The sequence below is a fragment of the Dryas octopetala genome, chromosome 5 (genome assembly GCF_963921425.1).
Source record: "Dryas octopetala chromosome 5, drDryOcto1.1, whole genome shotgun sequence".
NCBI classification, from domain to species: domain Eukaryota; kingdom Viridiplantae; phylum Streptophyta; class Magnoliopsida; order Rosales; family Rosaceae; genus Dryas; species Dryas octopetala.
The window spans coordinates 15,917,748-15,934,624 of NC_141370.1; the positions used below are offsets into that span (position 1 = coordinate 15,917,748).

At 39.6% G+C, this 16,877-nt stretch overlaps 2 protein-coding genes and 1 long non-coding RNA gene across 3 annotated transcripts; all 3 read left to right on the plus strand.

Moving 5' to 3' along the window:
• The first annotated feature begins 185 nt into the window (after positions 1-185).
• On the plus strand, positions 186-10,446 carry NRPB1 (RNA polymerase II large subunit). The gene is made up of 15 exons (XM_086243244.1): positions 186-471; positions 751-1,014; positions 2,730-3,029; positions 3,120-3,278; positions 3,412-3,573; positions 3,722-3,942; positions 4,031-4,172; positions 4,253-4,588; positions 4,690-4,976; positions 5,353-5,611; positions 5,693-8,775; positions 8,990-9,061; positions 9,207-9,260; positions 9,374-9,519; positions 9,930-10,446. The coding sequence occupies exons 1-14, from the start codon at positions 388-390 to the stop codon at positions 9,483-9,485; spliced, it is 5,535 nt and encodes a 1,844-aa protein (XP_086099370.1). The 5' UTR covers positions 186-387; the 3' UTR covers positions 9,486-9,519; positions 9,930-10,446.
• Positions 10,447-10,883: 437 nt separating this feature from the next.
• LOC147284875 (uncharacterized protein At1g76070-like) lies at positions 10,884-11,662 on the plus strand. Its single transcript, XM_086245392.1, has one exon. It carries the CDS (start codon positions 11,051-11,053, stop codon positions 11,639-11,641), a length of 591 nt encoding a protein of 196 aa, XP_086101518.1. The 5' UTR covers positions 10,884-11,050; the 3' UTR covers positions 11,642-11,662.
• Positions 11,663-14,943: 3,281 nt separating this feature from the next.
• Positions 14,944-16,630, plus strand: LOC147284876 (uncharacterized). The gene is made up of 4 exons (XR_015122275.1): positions 14,944-15,124; positions 15,252-15,485; positions 15,599-15,723; positions 16,141-16,630. It is a non-coding gene; the product is annotated as an uncharacterized LOC147284876 (long non-coding RNA).
• The last annotated feature ends 247 nt before the right edge of the window (positions 16,631-16,877 follow it).

Consider the following 16,877-nt stretch of genomic DNA (forward strand, 5'->3'; position numbering starts at 1 on the left):
TAAATGAGGTACAATTGGCTTGGCCACCACGCACATAAAGGAGGGTAGCTCTAGTCAAACTCAGAGGGTAATTTCGTCTTTTCAATTAAGTCGGTAACTGGATAGTGGATAGCCCCTAACCTCAACCCAGTTTCACTATAAATACCCCCTTTAGGCCACATTTCATGATTGTTTGGAGACTCGCCTCTCCAAGAGTTTTCAGAGCGAGTCGAGCAATCGATCTTTTCTATTCCCCACAACAGAACACAAAATTAATCTGAAAAAAGAAACATTCAGAAACTATTTGAAAACAAAATATAAAGCAGAACAAAACCACTTGCACTGAATTTCAATCACTCACACTTTGTTCTGAAACCCTAGGGTTTTCATTTTCTTAATCGGATCGCCATGGATTTGCGATTCCCTTACTCGCCGGCGGAGGTTGCCAAAGTCCGCTGTGTCCAGTTCGGCATACTCAGCCCCGACGAGATCGTAATTTTACATTCCCCACTTCTTCTTCTTCTTATTCGTTTCTTTCTTGTTATCATATGTTTGGTTGCCGAGAAACGAATGAGCTGGAAATAAATGGAAATCTCGTAACTGCTTATACTTCTGCTTGCCTTCGCGAGATTTCAAATTCGAAAATCGTTTTTGCTGAGTTTGTTGATTAAGAACTAAGAAGAATTAGATGGAGTGTTAGGTTTCATGCATACTGTTTCTTTTTTTGGCGAATTGGGATGTCCTGAAGCTTGTGTTGTGTTTTGTTTGCAGAGGCAAATGTCTGTGGTGCAGATTGAGCACAGTGAGACAATGTTGGGGGGCAAGCCAAAGACGGCTGGTTTAAGTGACCCTCGGCTCGGCACAATTGACAGGAAGATGAAGTGCGAGACCTGTACTGCCAACATGGCCGAGTGCCCGGGCCACTTTGGGCACCTTGAGCTCGCCAAGCCCATGTTCCATATCGGGTTTATGAAGACTGTGTTGTCCATAATGCGCTGTGTCTGCTTCAATTGCTCAAAAATTCTAGTCGATGAGGTACTTACAAGCCTTAATTTTTGTCAATTTTGCAGGTAATGCAAAATAGTCTTTTGCTTTGTTTGATTGAATTTCAAGCGCAACCTTATTGATCTTGTCTAACATTAAGTTGGCAAGCTTGTTGCTCTTTTATGATAGCTTCAGCTTGAACAAATATATGCATATCTTTATATCCTCAGTGGTGTATAGGATTTTGTATTGCTGGAAATTTTTGGAGCACATTTTTCAGAAAGCAAAATGAATTGGAAGAAATAAATAGAGGGGTAATTGATTAATTAGGAAATTTTTTTCTAGCAGGCACTTCTCAGTTCTCACAATTGGGCAACTTAAGAAATGAGGGATTAGTTTCTTGTTTCATCTGTGCATATTGTAGGAAGGATTCTAAGAGGCAAAGCTTTAATTGTGTGTTGTCATGCAATCAGCTTTAACAATGAAAGTGTTCCTTTATACGAGTTATCACCTTTTGAGGGACCTTGGCTAATGATTTTGTAGTGAGGCTTGCATTCCATAATATGTAATTTTTTGATAATCAACAACCTCTCTTCTCTTTGTGCCGTTGTGTCATTATGTTTGATGTGTGTTGTTGTTTTCTTAGAACGAATTAAATAACTTAATTATAAGTATACTCGCAAGTGCACGAATCACATTTATAGCAAAGGGTGCAAGTACGAGGTCGATCCCACGAGGAATGGTTAAATATCATCAAACCAATTTAACTTATCATTTAGAATATACCAACACACACACACACGATTAGGGGGTTGATTTAGGGTTAAACACACACACACCACCAAACGCACACTCACGCCCACACTAATTGTGCATTCAAATCATGTATAATTCAACCATCTTGGCTAATAGCTTTTCAATTCGAACACAAGAAATAAAGTTTACCTACCAAAATGGCTTATCAGGCCTATCTTAGCAATTGTTTCCATAATGCATAATTTAAGAGCTTACGAGAGCATACCCTAATTAGTTAACTAAACATGTTCCCTAAGAGCTTACAAGAGCATACCCTAAGGCTGTTAACTATGCAAGAGTCATTAAGCTTTGTGGAAATGGTAAATACATAGAGCATAGAGCCACCTAATCCATGTAACCTATGAGCATCTATGAAATCTATTATCATGAATAAGTTTTTAGGATATTCACTTGTTACTACTGAAATTATCAACCTTTCAGTTTATTTAACTCCCAACAGGAATAGGACTACTTCTTCTACTAGGATTAGGTTTCCTAGTCCAACCAGGATTTCTAGCTTCAACTGGGATTTCTCATTTCTGACCTTGGACAATCATGATTTCTTCTTCTTCAAGCTTTGACCTTTCATTGTGTGACTAGGAATCCTCTTTTGACTAGGATTTTAGCTTTCCTAGTTTGACCAAAATTTCTCCTTTTTTCCTAGTTTGACTAGGAAATGTCCTAAAATGGCTCTTTTAGTTTCTTTTTCCATATTTACTTTATTTAACCTACAAAACACAAAAACAAATTAAAAGACACGAAAATATCGAGTTCTTGCACTCTAAGTTGGAGAGTTAGTATCATAAAATGATGGAAATTGAGCACACAACAATGTGTGTCTGATGAATTCTGAAAAGTACATGTTATTTTATGTATTTATTTTTTTTATATTCAACATAAGGGAATGTAAATCTTAAATATTTAGATAATTGTTAACCCTAACAACTTTTATGTAACCATCATGTTTGCAGGATGACCACAAGTTTAAACAAGCTTTGAGAATCAAGAACCCGAAGAATAGGCTAAAAAAGATTTTGGATGCATGCAAAAACAAAACCAAATGTGAAGGTGGTGATGAAATCGATGTCCAAGGCCAAGAATTGGATGAACCTGTAAAGAAAAGTCGGGGTGGCTGTGGTGCTCAGCAGCCCAAGCTCTCTATAGATGGTATGAAAATGGTTGCAGAGTACAAAGCCCAAAGGAAGAAAAGTGATGACCAGGAGCAGCTTCCTGAACCTGTGGAAAGGAAACAGACCCTTACTGCAGAGAGGGTGACTGCTACCAACTTCAATTAGACAGATTCTTCCTTCTATCGGCTCAACTTGTTGCATGATGCTAACATATGATTGAATTTTTTTTAGGTTCTTAGTGTTTTAAAGAGGATCAGTGATGAAGACTGCCAATTATTGGGACTGAATCCTAAGTATGCTCGACCAGATTGGATGATTTTACAAGTTCTTCCTATTCCTCCACAACCTGTGAGACCTTCTGTGATGATGGACACTTCCTCCAGGAGTGAGGCAAGTTTCTTTTGCTACTGTTTGTTCTTTTCTCTCTCTTTAAAGTAGCGAGCTCATATTCTTAGTATCTACAGAAAGAATTAGTTTTTGCTGTTCTAGGTGATCACTGACTTCATATCTTTGCTGATTCCAGGATGATTTAACACATCAGTTGGCCATGATTATTCGTCACAACGAGAACCTGAGGAAACAGGAAAGAAATGGGTCACCTGCTCATATCATTTCAGAATTTGCACAACTGTTGCAATTCCACATAGCCACATATTTTGACAATGAGTTGCCTGGACTACCAAGGGTATAGCTGCTTGCCTACATGGAAACATCTTTCTGTATAAGAACTATATGCTATTTGTTGTGTCTTTATTTATATGTTTACCTGCACTTCTGTTAACTTATAAGACTTATTTATATGCATATGCTGAAGCTTTTCTTTACCTGAACAGGCTACGCAGAGATCAGGGAGGCCTATTAAATCAATATGTAGTAGGCTTAAGGCAAAGGAAGGCCGGATTAGAGGAAACTTAATGGGGAAGCGAGTTGATTTCTCAGCACGGACAGTTATTACGCCAGATCCGAACATTAACATTGATCAATTAGGAGTACCTTGGAGTATTGCTTTGAATCTCACATACCCAGAGACTGTGACTCCGTATAATATTGAAAGGTAAACTTTCTTTTCTTTCTGCCTTCATACTTTTTTTTCCTGTTCATTCTATTTTTATGTTAATGGAATATTCTTCACCGAAAAACAGGTTGAAAGAGCTGGTTGAGCATGGACCTCATCCTCCACCTGGTAAAACTGGTGCAAAGTATATAATAAGAGATGATGGGCAAAGGCTCGATCTTCGTTACTTGAAGAAAAGTAGTGATCATCATTTGGAGCTTGGATATAAGGCATTGCTCTTTTATTCTGATAAGTTTATTTGGGTCTTTTCTCTTTAAGCATCACTTCTGAACTTCTATTGTGGTTGCAGGTGGAGCGTCATTTGAATGATGGAGACTTTGTCCTCTTCAATCGTCAGCCTAGTCTCCATAAAATGTCTATTATGGGGCATAGAATCAAGATCATGCCTTATTCAACTTTTCGCTTGAATTTATCTGTCACTTCACCATACAATGCTGATTTTGATGGGGATGAAATGAATATGCATGTTCCTCAGTCCTTTGAAACTAGGGCAGAGGTGCTAGAGCTCATGATGGTGCCCAAATGCATTGTGTCCCCTCAGTCAAATCGGCCTGTAATGGGAATAGTGCAAGATACTCTGTTAGGGTGTCGTAAGATCACCAAGAGGGATACCTTCATAGAGAAGGTGAGAGTGATATAACCAATTTTGTTTTTGTTTTTTCCCATAGAATAACGTGTTTTTCATATTAGTCACTTCGGAGTCTTATGCTCACTGATTCTTTTCAGGACGTTTTTATGAACATCTTGATGTGGTGGGAGGATTTTGATGGAAAAGTTCCTGCTCCTGCAATTTTGAAACCACGTCCTCTTTGGACTGGAAAACAAGTTTTCAATCTTATAATACCAAAGCAGATAAATCTCCAAAGAACTTCTGCATGGCACTCGGAAACAGAGGGTGGTAATATCACTCCTGGTGATACTTTTGTGAGAATAGAAAAAGGGGAGTTACTTACTGGAACTCTTTGCAAGAAGACGCTTGGGACATCTACAGGAAGTCTTATACATGTCATATGGTATGCAATTTTTCCCCTGTTTAGTTTGGAAATGCATTAGTTTATGTGTGTGTTTGTTTTGTTAAAAAAATATATGTTGGTTTGTAAGAACCGGAATTTTAATTGTTCTGGTGTGTACTTTGTGAAGTGTTGATCTATCTCTAATTTACGACAACCCAAAGGTTTTGGATCCTTTTATTCTTTTGTTGAGAATTGGTGAAATGCTTCCCCCCTCTCCTCTTTTTTGGTGTCTAAATGTATGCTATCTGTATTTTAGGCCAACTTAATAAGACATTTATTTCCGTCTGATGTACCAAATTACAATTTGACCACCTTGACCAAAATGAAAATTAGACAAATTGAGTACTTTTATGGATTTAATTATTCTGTTGTGCAGGGAAGAGGTTGGTCCAGATGCAGCCCGCAAGTTCCTGGGTCATACCCAGTGGCTTGTTAATTACTGGTTGTTGCAGAATGCTTTTAGCATTGGAATTGGAGATACAATTGCTGATGCAGCGACCATGGAGAAAATCAATGAGACAATTTCAAAAGCAAAGAATGAGGTGAAAGATCTTATAAGTAAAGCCCAATCCAAGAGCCTGGAGGCTGAACCTGGACGAACTATGATGGATTCATTTGAAAACAAAGTGAATCAGGTGTGTTTACTTGATTTTGTCCACAATTTATTCTGGTTCGGCTGCCTACTGTTGAGTAATAATGTACCTTGATTTGTTCAGGTGTTAAATAAGGCTCGTGATGATGCTGGAAGTAGTGCCCAAAAGAGCTTATCGGAGAGTAACAATCTTAAGGCCATGGTTACAGCAGGTTCAAAAGGAAGTTTTATCAACATATCACAGATGACTGCTTGTGTGGGGCAGCAGAATGTTGAGGGTAAGCGAATCCCGTATGGGTTCATAGACCGGACGTTGCCCCACTTTACCAAAGATGATTATGGACCAGAAAGTCGTGGCTTTGTAGAGAATTCGTACTTGCGTGGACTAACTCCACAGGAGTTCTTTTTTCATGCTATGGGTGGTAGGGAAGGTCTTATAGATACTGCTGTTAAGACATCTGAGACTGGGTACATCCAGAGGAGACTGGTGAAGGCTATGGAGGATATTATGGTCAAATATGATGGGACTGTTAGAAATTCGTTGGGAGATGTTATACAGTTTCTCTATGGGGAAGATGGAATGGATGCTGTTTGGATAGAATCACAAAAGCTGGATTCTTTAAAAATGAAGAAAGCAGAATTTGTTAAGACTTTCACGTATGAGTTTGATGATGAAAATTGGAATCCGGACTACATGTTGCACGAACATGTTGAGGATCTGAAAACCATTAGAGAGTTTCGCAATGTGTTTGATGCAGAAGTTCAAAAACTTGAAACAGACAGATATCAACTTGGAACCGAGATTGCAGTCACAGGTGATAATTCTTGGCCATTGCCTGTTAACCTGAAAAGGCTTATTTGGAATGCACAAAAAACCTTTAAGATTGACTTCCGAAGGACTTCTGATATGCACCCGATGGAAATTGTGGAAGCTATTGATAAGCTCCAGGAGAGGCTGAAGGTTGTTCCTGGTGATGATTTGTTGAGTGTTGAAGCTCAAAAGAATGCTACACTCTTTTTCAACATTTTGCTTCGCAGCACTTTTGCTAGCAAAAGGGTGTTGGAGGAGTACAGGCTTACTCGTGAAGCATTTGAGTGGGTTATTGGGGAGATAGAGTCACGCTTCCTGCAATCACTAGTAGCACCTGGGGAAATGATTGGTTGCGTTGCTGCACAATCTATTGGTGAGCCTGCCACTCAGATGACCCTCAATACCTTTCACTATGCTGGTGTGAGTGCAAAGAATGTTACTCTAGGTGTTCCCAGGTTGAGGGAAATTATTAATGTAGCTAAGAGGATCAAAACACCATCTCTGTCTGTCTACTTAAAGCCTGAAGCTAACAAAACCAAGGAGAGGGCCAAGAGTGTTCAGTGTGCTTTGGAATACACCACTCTCCGAAGTGTAACTCAAGCTACAGAAGTATGGTATGATCCAGACCCTACGAGCACAATAATTGAAGAGGATGTTGAGTTTGTCAGTTCTTACTATGAAATGCCAGATGAAGAGGTTAACCCTGAAAAAATATCTCCTTGGTTACTTCGCATAGAGTTGAATCGCGAAATGATGGTGGATAAAAAGTTGAGCATGGCTGACATTGCTGAGAAGATTAACCTTGAATTTGAAGACGATTTGACTTGTATATTTAATGATGACAATGCTGAAAAGTTGATCCTTCGAATCCGTATCATGAATGAAGAAGCTCCAAAAGGGGAACTGAATGATGAATCCGCCGAAGATGACGTTTTCTTGAAGAAGATTGAGAGTAACATGCTGACAGAGATGGCTCTTCGAGGTATCCCAGATATTAACAAAGTGTTCATAAAACACGGTAAAGTTAACAAGTTTGATGCGAATGAAGGATTTAAAGCAGAGCAAGAGTGGATGCTGGATACGGAAGGTGTTAATCTCTTAGCTGTCCTGTGCCATGACGATGTTGATGCCAGGAGGACAACAAGCAACCACTTGATTGAAATTATTGAAGTTCTTGGAATTGAGGCAGTTCGTCGGTCATTGTTGGATGAGTTGCGTGTTGTGATATCTTTTGATGGGTCTTATGTGAATTACCGGCATCTGGCTATTCTTTGTGATACCATGACCTATCGTGGCCACTTGATGGCCATCACCCGTCATGGTATCAATCGGAACGACACTGGTCCTATGATGCGGTGTTCTTTTGAAGAAACTGTGGACATTCTTCTTGATGCTGCTGTGTTTGCAGAAACAGATTATCTGAGGGGTGTAACTGAGAACATAATGTTAGGTCAGCTTGCACCCATCGGTACAGGAGACTGTGCCCTTTATCTCAATGATGAGATGTTAAAGAATGCTATTGAACTCCAGTTACCTAGTTATATGGATGGTCTTGATTTTGGCATGACACCATCCCGTTCTCCAGTCTCGGGAACTCCATATCATGAGGGCATGATGTCTCCTAATTATTTGCTGAGCCCAAATCTTCGCCTGTCACCCATCTCAGATGCTCAGTTTTCTCCATATGTTGGAGGAATGGCCTTCTCTCCTACTTCATCTCCAGGTTACAGCCCATCATCTCCGGGCTACAGTCCGTCCTCTCCTGGGTACAGTCCCACTTCCCCCGGTTACAGCCCCACCTCTCCGGGGTACAGCCCCACCTCTCCTGGGTACAGTCCCACCTCTCCAACCTATAGTCCTAGTTCTCCAGGTTATAGTCCAACCAGTCCAGCCTATTCTCCTACAAGTCCATCTTACTCACCCACCTCACCCAGCTACAGCCCTACCTCTCCAAGTTACAGTCCCACCTCTCCGAGTTACAGCCCGACATCTCCTAGTTACAGCCCAACTTCACCAAGTTACAGTCCGACTTCACCTGCTTACAGCCCGACTTCACCTGCTTACAGCCCTACGTCACCTGCATATAGTCCCACATCACCATCTTACAGTCCTACTTCTCCTTCATACAGCCCAACATCACCTTCCTACAGCCCAACATCGCCCTCCTACAGCCCCACATCTCCATCCTACAGCCCCACCTCACCAGCATACAGCCCAACTTCTCCTGGTTACAGCCCAACTTCTCCGAGTTATAGCCCAACCTCTCCGAGTTATAGCCCTACATCTCCAAGTTTCAATCCGCAGTCGGCAAAATACAGCCCGTCGTTGGCATACTCTCCAAGCAGTCCAAGATTGTCACCAGCTAGTCCATATAGTCCTACATCTCCAAATTACAGGTGAGCTGTCTTGCAAACTGAGCTTGAATTCATTTATGGCAACATAGTTGCTGAGTCTGGTCGACTGATCATTGCTGATGAGTAGAATTAGTACTCTCACACAATTGACTAGTCTCTTTAGTTTTCTAGCTCACTGACTTGCTGTATCCAAGTCTTTTATAATTATTTAAGTTCAGGCAATCTTATGTGGTTGACTTTTCATGTTTTGTTGCAGTCCAACATCACCATCATATTCACCCACGTCTCCATCTTATTCTCCTTCAAGCCCCACATACAGTCCTGGCAGGTAAGCTTCTTTTGTTTGCACACTTCTCACCCCACCCTCCTATTTTTGCTTGTCCTATTTAGTATTTGTGGAAGATTGTGTCCACTTTCTATTTTTAGAAATTGTGTTGGAAAACGTTGCCTATTGTAATTTTTTTACTTTTCAGCCCATATACCTCTGGAGCGAGTCCAGACTATAGCCCAAGTTCTCCACAATACAGGTAAAATGGGACACTATTCTTTTTCTTTAAATATTTATCCTGTTATCTTTATTTTAACATTAATGTGCCGAAATGCTCATGCATTTTCCTCTTCGCTTTTCTATTCCATGCAGTCCAAGTGCAGGGTACTCACCTAGTCAACCTGGGTACTCACCATCATCTACTAGCCAGTACACTCCGCAAACAAGCGAAAAGGATGATAAGGATGACAAGAGCACTCGTTAAATATTACTTTAGAAGATTGAGATATAATGTAGAGGTATATCTCTTGAAGCTCTCGCTGATCTTTGTTGAATTGAATGGAAATTTCAGTTTCTTCAGGTTGATGACCGCTAATGATGCAATTCGTCTGGAAAATGCTTTCTTAATGGTTACTCCTGTGCAGTTATTATGATTAATTCTATGCCATGCCTCTGAGTTTTTGGCTCATGCGCTCTTGTATCTTATGTTTTATAGGGTTTACTTATGCATAATGTATCATAGATAAATCATACATGGTCTTGTTTCGTTTGTGTTAGAGTGACAAAAGATGATAACAAGTCTAGATTCAATGCTGCCATGGAAAATGAAAAGGGTCGGAGAATGATATCAACTTTGTGTTCTATCCAAATGTATGGATATGGATAATGGGTCAATCTCTGATTGTGTTTTTTCTGTTTGACTCTGCAGCTCACCTGTTAGTGTCTGAATATGGACCTTTAATCTGGAAAGATCGGCGGATCCAGGAATTGCGTGCAAGTTGGCTGCCTCATTGTGCGGTGCGAGCTGGGCTCGTTGTTGTCTGATTCCATTTACAGTTGAGATGTTTAGGGCAAAAAAAGAGAAAAAAAAAGACGGAGTTTCTCCAAGTTTACTTTTTTAATTGATATTACTAGTGTTGATCCAGATGATTCTTCCTCTGCTAACTGCTGTCATGGATTTCCCGCATTCCTTTTGCAGAGGTCTAGGGTTTAGGCTGTGTCTCAACTTTGTAACACTCTTTCTGTTCAATCCAAAACTCTAGAACAGTGTTAGTATATTGCACGTCTAAGCCATTCAGTTGCACGTGAATGCACTGCTTGTAATCAAAGGAATAGTTTGGCTCTCAATCTTTAAGAAGTACAGCTACTCTGTAATTGTCATATGTTGATATTCTGGTCGAAATTTCTTGGATATTAATAGCAGAGATGTTACAAACAATTAAAAATATGAGTTATTGAGTTATATCTGTAATGAGTTATTGAGTTATAATCCGAGTGAAGAAAAAGAAAATAGATTTAGCCAAATTCTTGATTACACTTTCAGACTTGTGGCTACCAAAATCTTTCTTGGATTGTTTCTTCCTCTTACACCCTGTATGCAACAAGCCACATCCATGTAAAATTATTGATGTAAACCTTCTAACCCATAATCTGAATGTCAACAACACGTTTGAGTTTCAGCCAATCTCAGTTAGCCACAGTGGAGGGTGATATTAGTAATATATAATGCAACTGCATTTTAGTTGTTGCACTAGTACTGCCGGCCGTGATGAAGCATGCATTGGTAATCAAATTAAATTGATAATATAATTATAATAATTTAATTCTAGCCTGCAAAAACTCTCACACAGCTGACTATGAAGAGGTCAACAATCTCTCACTCTTCTCCTGCTCTCCCAAAGCCCTTAGGAAACATGTGTATTCATTCTTATTCTCAATTCCCATCTCCTACCTAGCATATATTCCATACACATAAAAATTACAAGCACAATTGCAAGATCTCCAAGCACACAATTAAACTGATCAAAATCAAAAGCTCATTACTAATTAATGGAGAAACTATCAAATCTGAGACGCAAGATCCTCAAGTTTCTATCACAAGCTGCTACACAGCCTGCAGCCATGACCTTCCAAAGCCCACCTCCTAGCCCTCGCAAATCCTCAAGTGGTCCAATCATATCAATCATTCCTGAAGAGGCCAGAAGAGAGGGAAGGAATGGGTCAAGCTTTGCTACAAGAGAACCCACTTCCCCCAAGGTCTCTTGCATGGGCCAAGTCAAGCGCAATAAGAAGAAGAAGAGCAAACCAAAGCCTGAACATGCCAGCCCTCCACCCCATGATCAGAGTACAAGGTTAGTTTCTTGTATTCCAGTGAAGAAAAACCTAGCAGAGATTTTCAAGGCTGATCCTAAGGGAGGCTCAAATCAAGGCATGAACAATAATAATAATAAGTATGATGGTACAAATTTTGTTGGTAATTCATCCACAAGTACTTCAAGTACTGCTGGTCCAGAAATAGTGCCTTCCTTGGGTCAGATGAAGAGGTTTGCAAGTGGTCGGGGTGTGTTGTCGGGTTTTGATTTGGAGGCTGATGATGATGATTTGAATGATACAAAATGCTCGCCTAAGGACTTAAATTGAGAAACAATGGTCGAATTCAACACAAAAGTTGAAATGAATAAAACTCTTGAATGCATTGTTTCTTAGTGGTATTTAAGTCTCTTAGACATGAACATTTCTAATTGTTTCTTATTTGTATTTAAGTTTCTTAGGTGAATACTTCTTTTAGATGACATAAAACATGTGGTAGCTAGGTGGTGAAAAAGAAGATGAGAAGCCAATTTCAACACCCATTACTTAAGTGGGGGGTGGGGAAGTGTCTATGGAACCCAAAAGTTTGATGGGTTTGTCTCATTTATTAATTCACTTAAAAAACATGTTCAGCTGGCATTAGCAGAAACTACAAGCCATCCTAGACTCCTAGTTGCGCATTGCAGAACATGATTGAAGGACAGATAGTTTGGATTTGGTATATAGCTAAACGTGGAAATAGTTGTTTATCTGGTACTTTTTGTGTTTTCTTGTCTAATTTTTTGAAAAATGAAATCCGTTTAATGCAAGGCTGCCTTTTGGTTTGGTTTTTACCGAATTGACCGACTACCAACCGAATTTTTTTGGTTTGGTATACCGATTTTCACAATTCGAAAAAAGTTGGTTTGGTTTTAGTAAAAACCGAAAAAAGTTGATAAACCGATTGATTACCGAAAGAAACCGAATCGATTATTACTGAAAAAACTAAAATATATATCAAAAAAACTGAAACAATTACCGAAATTTAGTTATATATGCTTATATAATACTATTATGTTAGTGATACAATAAATATTAAACTACTAATATCTTAAACAACTATAAGAAAATATAATTGTATAATGTTATCATATTAATATTATCAAAAGTGTGAGTTAAGATATAGAGTCATTCTCTAATAAAGTAAATATTATTATTTTTAGGAAAATAAAAATCTCATCTTTAGGTAAGTAATGCATATATATATATATATACTCATATTTATCAGTATATATATATACTAAATTAATAGGATATGTACTAATACATATTATTAAACTAATTATACTAGTATATATTAGGCTTATTCGCGCCAATGCCCCCTGAAAGTAACTTCGATTTTTAATTTACCCCCTGAAACTTCATTCCTCCCACTTTGCCCCCCGAACTTTACAATTTCAATATTTCGTCAACTCCGTCTATGGGTCTGTCAAAAAACGCTTACGTGTCCCATATTCGGAACTGACAACCCGCCATGTGGACAAAAAATTATTATAAAACTATAATATATAAAAAAAATTAAAAAAAATAAAATTTGAATTAAGTAAAGAAAACAATAAAAAAAAAAAATAGCCCCAGCATTCCCTCTCCTACCTTAACCCCGACCCAACTCACCCCACCCCACCCCGAGCGTTGGCAACTAACCTGCCCGCCACCCAACCAGTCATCATCTTCCTCAGCCCAGCTAACCACCCATTCTATTTTCTTCTCTCCTCTTTTCCAGCTTCTTATTCTCTTCTCTGCAAATCACAACAAGCTTCACAGTCACCCTCACAACCACCATCTTCTCCACTCTTCAGCCCAACTGCATCCTCTCTTAGCCCAAACCACCACCGACCCACATAACCTGCAATCCGACTACACCCCCAGCTGACCAGACTGAAAAGAAATGGGTCGGTGGCGGGCCAGCACCACCGCAAACCGAGCCTCTCAGCCGGCTGGTGGTTTGGGTCCCAAACCGACCTACCCCGACTGATGCCCACCCCTACAACCCACCCCACCACCCTCCCCATCTTTCCTAACTGTCGGCAGCTCCTCCCCAGCTTCCTCACCTTTCCTTCTCTCTATCTTCCTCTCATTCTCTCTCCCTCTCCCTTTTCTCTCTTTCTCTCAGATCTGGGTTTTGAGGCAAACCGAGCCGCCGGCCACCCAACGACTTTTGTAATCGGCAACTTACCCGAAGGTCAACAACTTTGGATTTTGACGTGGTCTGGATCTGGGCAGAGATGACAGAGAAAGAGAGGGAGAGAGGGGAAGATAGAGAAAGCTAGAGAAAGAGAGAGGGGAATAGAGCGCGAGAGAGAGAGAGAGAGAGAGAGAGAGAGAGAGAGAGAGCGGGAATGAGAGGGAAATGAGAGGGAAAGAGAGACAGATAGAGGCAGGGGAGGTTGGTTGGTGGCTGGGTGATGTGGGGTGGGGTGCTGCACAGGAAAAAGGAGTCGTCGGGCCACCATCGGCGGCTGAGTAGGTGGGGTGGGGTTTTTCTTTTTTTTTTCTTTTTTTTTTTAGAAAGTATTTATTTATTTATTTTTAATGTAAAAGACCTAATTGCCCCTTCCACGTAAGCGTTTTTTGACAGACCCATAGACGGAGTTGACGGAATATTAAAATTGTAAAGTTCGGGGGGCAAAGTGGGATGAATGAAGTTTCAGGGGGTAAATTAAAAATCGAAGTTACTTTCAGAGAGCATTGGCGCGAATAAGCCTATATATTATTACTAGGGTAAAATACTAGTACTATACTAAACTACCAATACTACTCGTGTAAATATAGATTCATCAAACATTATATTTTATGCATCATATTTGATTAAATTTTAATTTATATTGGTATATAATAATTAATATTATTATAATTAAACCGAAAATGAACCGAAGATATACCGAAGTAAATCGAAAATGAACCGAAAGTATCCGATACCAAAATTACCAAAATCGAACCGAAAATTGAAATTTACCAAAAATTACCGAATAGAAAAATACCGAAACCGAAAAATACCGAAATAAAAAAATACCAAATTTTTTGGTTTTGGTTTGGCAAGCCCTAATACCGTTCCGAACCGATTGATGGGCAGCCCTAGTTTAATGAAACCCATGGTCCATCAGATTACTAACCCGTGTCTAAGCTAAGGCTACTCTAGCCTTGCTTTTTTGGGTCACCAAGTCCAGAATTGGGCCTTAGTTTTTTGGGTTTCGAGCTCATGCTTTGGGCCTCACTCCATCCACTAGACATTTCGGGCCTATGAACGCATTTTTAGTCTCATGGGTCTTTTTCTTAGCTCATGTTTATGCAAACAATGATCTGAGAACCATTCAAGCCTCGTCATTTCCATTTTTACGACGCGTAATTCTGTTCGATCAATATGATTATCAACACCATTTATCCTCAATAAAAGATGGTCTCCTGTTTAATAATGAGTGGGACAACTTTCCAACTTTTTTTGGTCAAATGAAATTCATTCAAAAGGCCCAGGAAGGCCCATGAGCAAACAAAAAACCGGGCCCAAAAGGAAGCCCAGAGAAGAAAAGATACAAAAGAGGTAATGCTTATCAAGCACTTCAGGCAACATAAAGAAACTGAAGATTTTCAGATCTCGAAACACAGTGACGCTGACTCGCCGAGACAGCGGTCAGGTCGAGCAGAGCTAAAAATTTCAGCCTCCTCAGCAGACTAAGGCGATGGAGGGCTGGGTAACCCGTCGCGAGACAACAGAAAGACCAGGGAGGATGGGGGTCCGGCGCCAAATTCGTATTGTTTGATGGCCTCCAAGATCGGGTACAAACTCCAACTTCCTCTTTTAATTTTCCCTGAGATGCAATTGATGAGATCTTGATTGTCAATTGTTTTTTTGGGCTAGGATAATTGTTTTTTTGAGCTAGGATAATTGTTTTTTTTGAGCTAGGATGACCGCTTCCAAGGCCGCCATAGCTTCAGCTTCCAGAGCGGACGCAGCCAAGCAAGATTTCTCGATTCCATCAACAAGACCACCATGGTGGTTCCGAGCTCCGTCAATATTAACCTTTAGACTGATAATGATTTCGTCGAACTCACAGGGTAATTTCGTCTTTTCAATTAAGTCGGTACTGGGTAGCCCCTAGCCTCGACCCAGTTTTACTATAAGCAAACGACAATACAGGTAAAATGGGACACTATTCTTTTTCTTTAATTATATATCCTTTTATCTTTATTTTAACATTAATGTGCGGAAATGTTCATGCATTTTCCTCTTCGCTTTTCTATTCCATGCAGTCCAAGTGCAGGGTACTCACCATCATCTACTAGCCAGTACACTCCGCAAACAAGCGAAAAGGATGATAAGGATGACAAGAGCACTCGTTAAATATTGCTTTAGAAGATTGAGATATAATGTAGAGGTATATCTCTTGAAGCTCTCGCTAATCTTTGTTGAATTGAATGGAAATTTCAGTTTCTTCAGGTTGATGACCGCTAATGATGCAATTTGTCTAGAAAATGCTTTCTTAATGGTACTCCTGTGCAGTTATTATGATTAATTCTATGCCATGGCTCTGAGTTTTTGGCTCATGCGTTCTTCTTGTATCTTATGTTTTATAGGGTTTACTTATGCATTATGTGTCATAGATAAATCATACATGGTCTTTTGTTTTGTTTGTGTGTTAAGAGAGACAAAAGATGATAACAAGTCTAGATTCAATGCTGCCATGGAAAATGAAAAGGGTCGGAGAACGTTATCAACTTTGTGTTCTATCCAAATGTATGGATATGGATAATGGGTCATTCTCTGATTGTGTTTTTTCTGTTTGACTCTCCAGCTCACCTGTTAATTAGTGGCTGAACTTGGACCTATAATCTGGAAAAATCGGCAGATCCGGGAATTGCGTGCAAGTTGGCTGCCTCATTGTGAGATGCGAGCTGGGCTAGCTCTTTGTTGTCTACTTCCATTTACAGTTGAGATGTTTAGGGCAAAAAAAGACGGAGTTTCTCCAAGATTACTTTTTTAATTGATATTACTAGTGTTGATCCAGATGATTCTACCTCTGCTAACTGCTGTCATGGATTTTCCGCATTCCTTTTGCAGAGGTCTAGGGTTTAGGCTCGGTCGTGTGTCTCAACTTTGTTACACTTTTTCTGTTCGATCCAAAACTCTAGAGCAGTGTTAGTATATTGCATGTCTAAGCCATTCAGTCGCACATGAATGCACCGCTTGTAATCAAAGGAATAGTTTGGCTCTCAATCTTTAAGAAGTTACAGCTACTCTGTAATTGTCATATGTTGATATTCTAGTCGAAATTTCTTGGATTATAAAAGCAGAGTTGTTACAAACAATTAAAAGTATGAATTATTGATAAATTAAAATTTGAGTTATTGAGTCTTATCTTTAATAAGTAAAATATATAATCCGAGTGAAGAAAAAGAAAATAGATTTAGCCGAAGTCTTTGATTACATTTTCAGACTTTCAGTTACCAAATTCCTTCCTCTCACCTATGCAACAATCCACGTCTGACTAGTACTGCCGGCCATGATGAAGCATTGGTAATCAAATTAAAT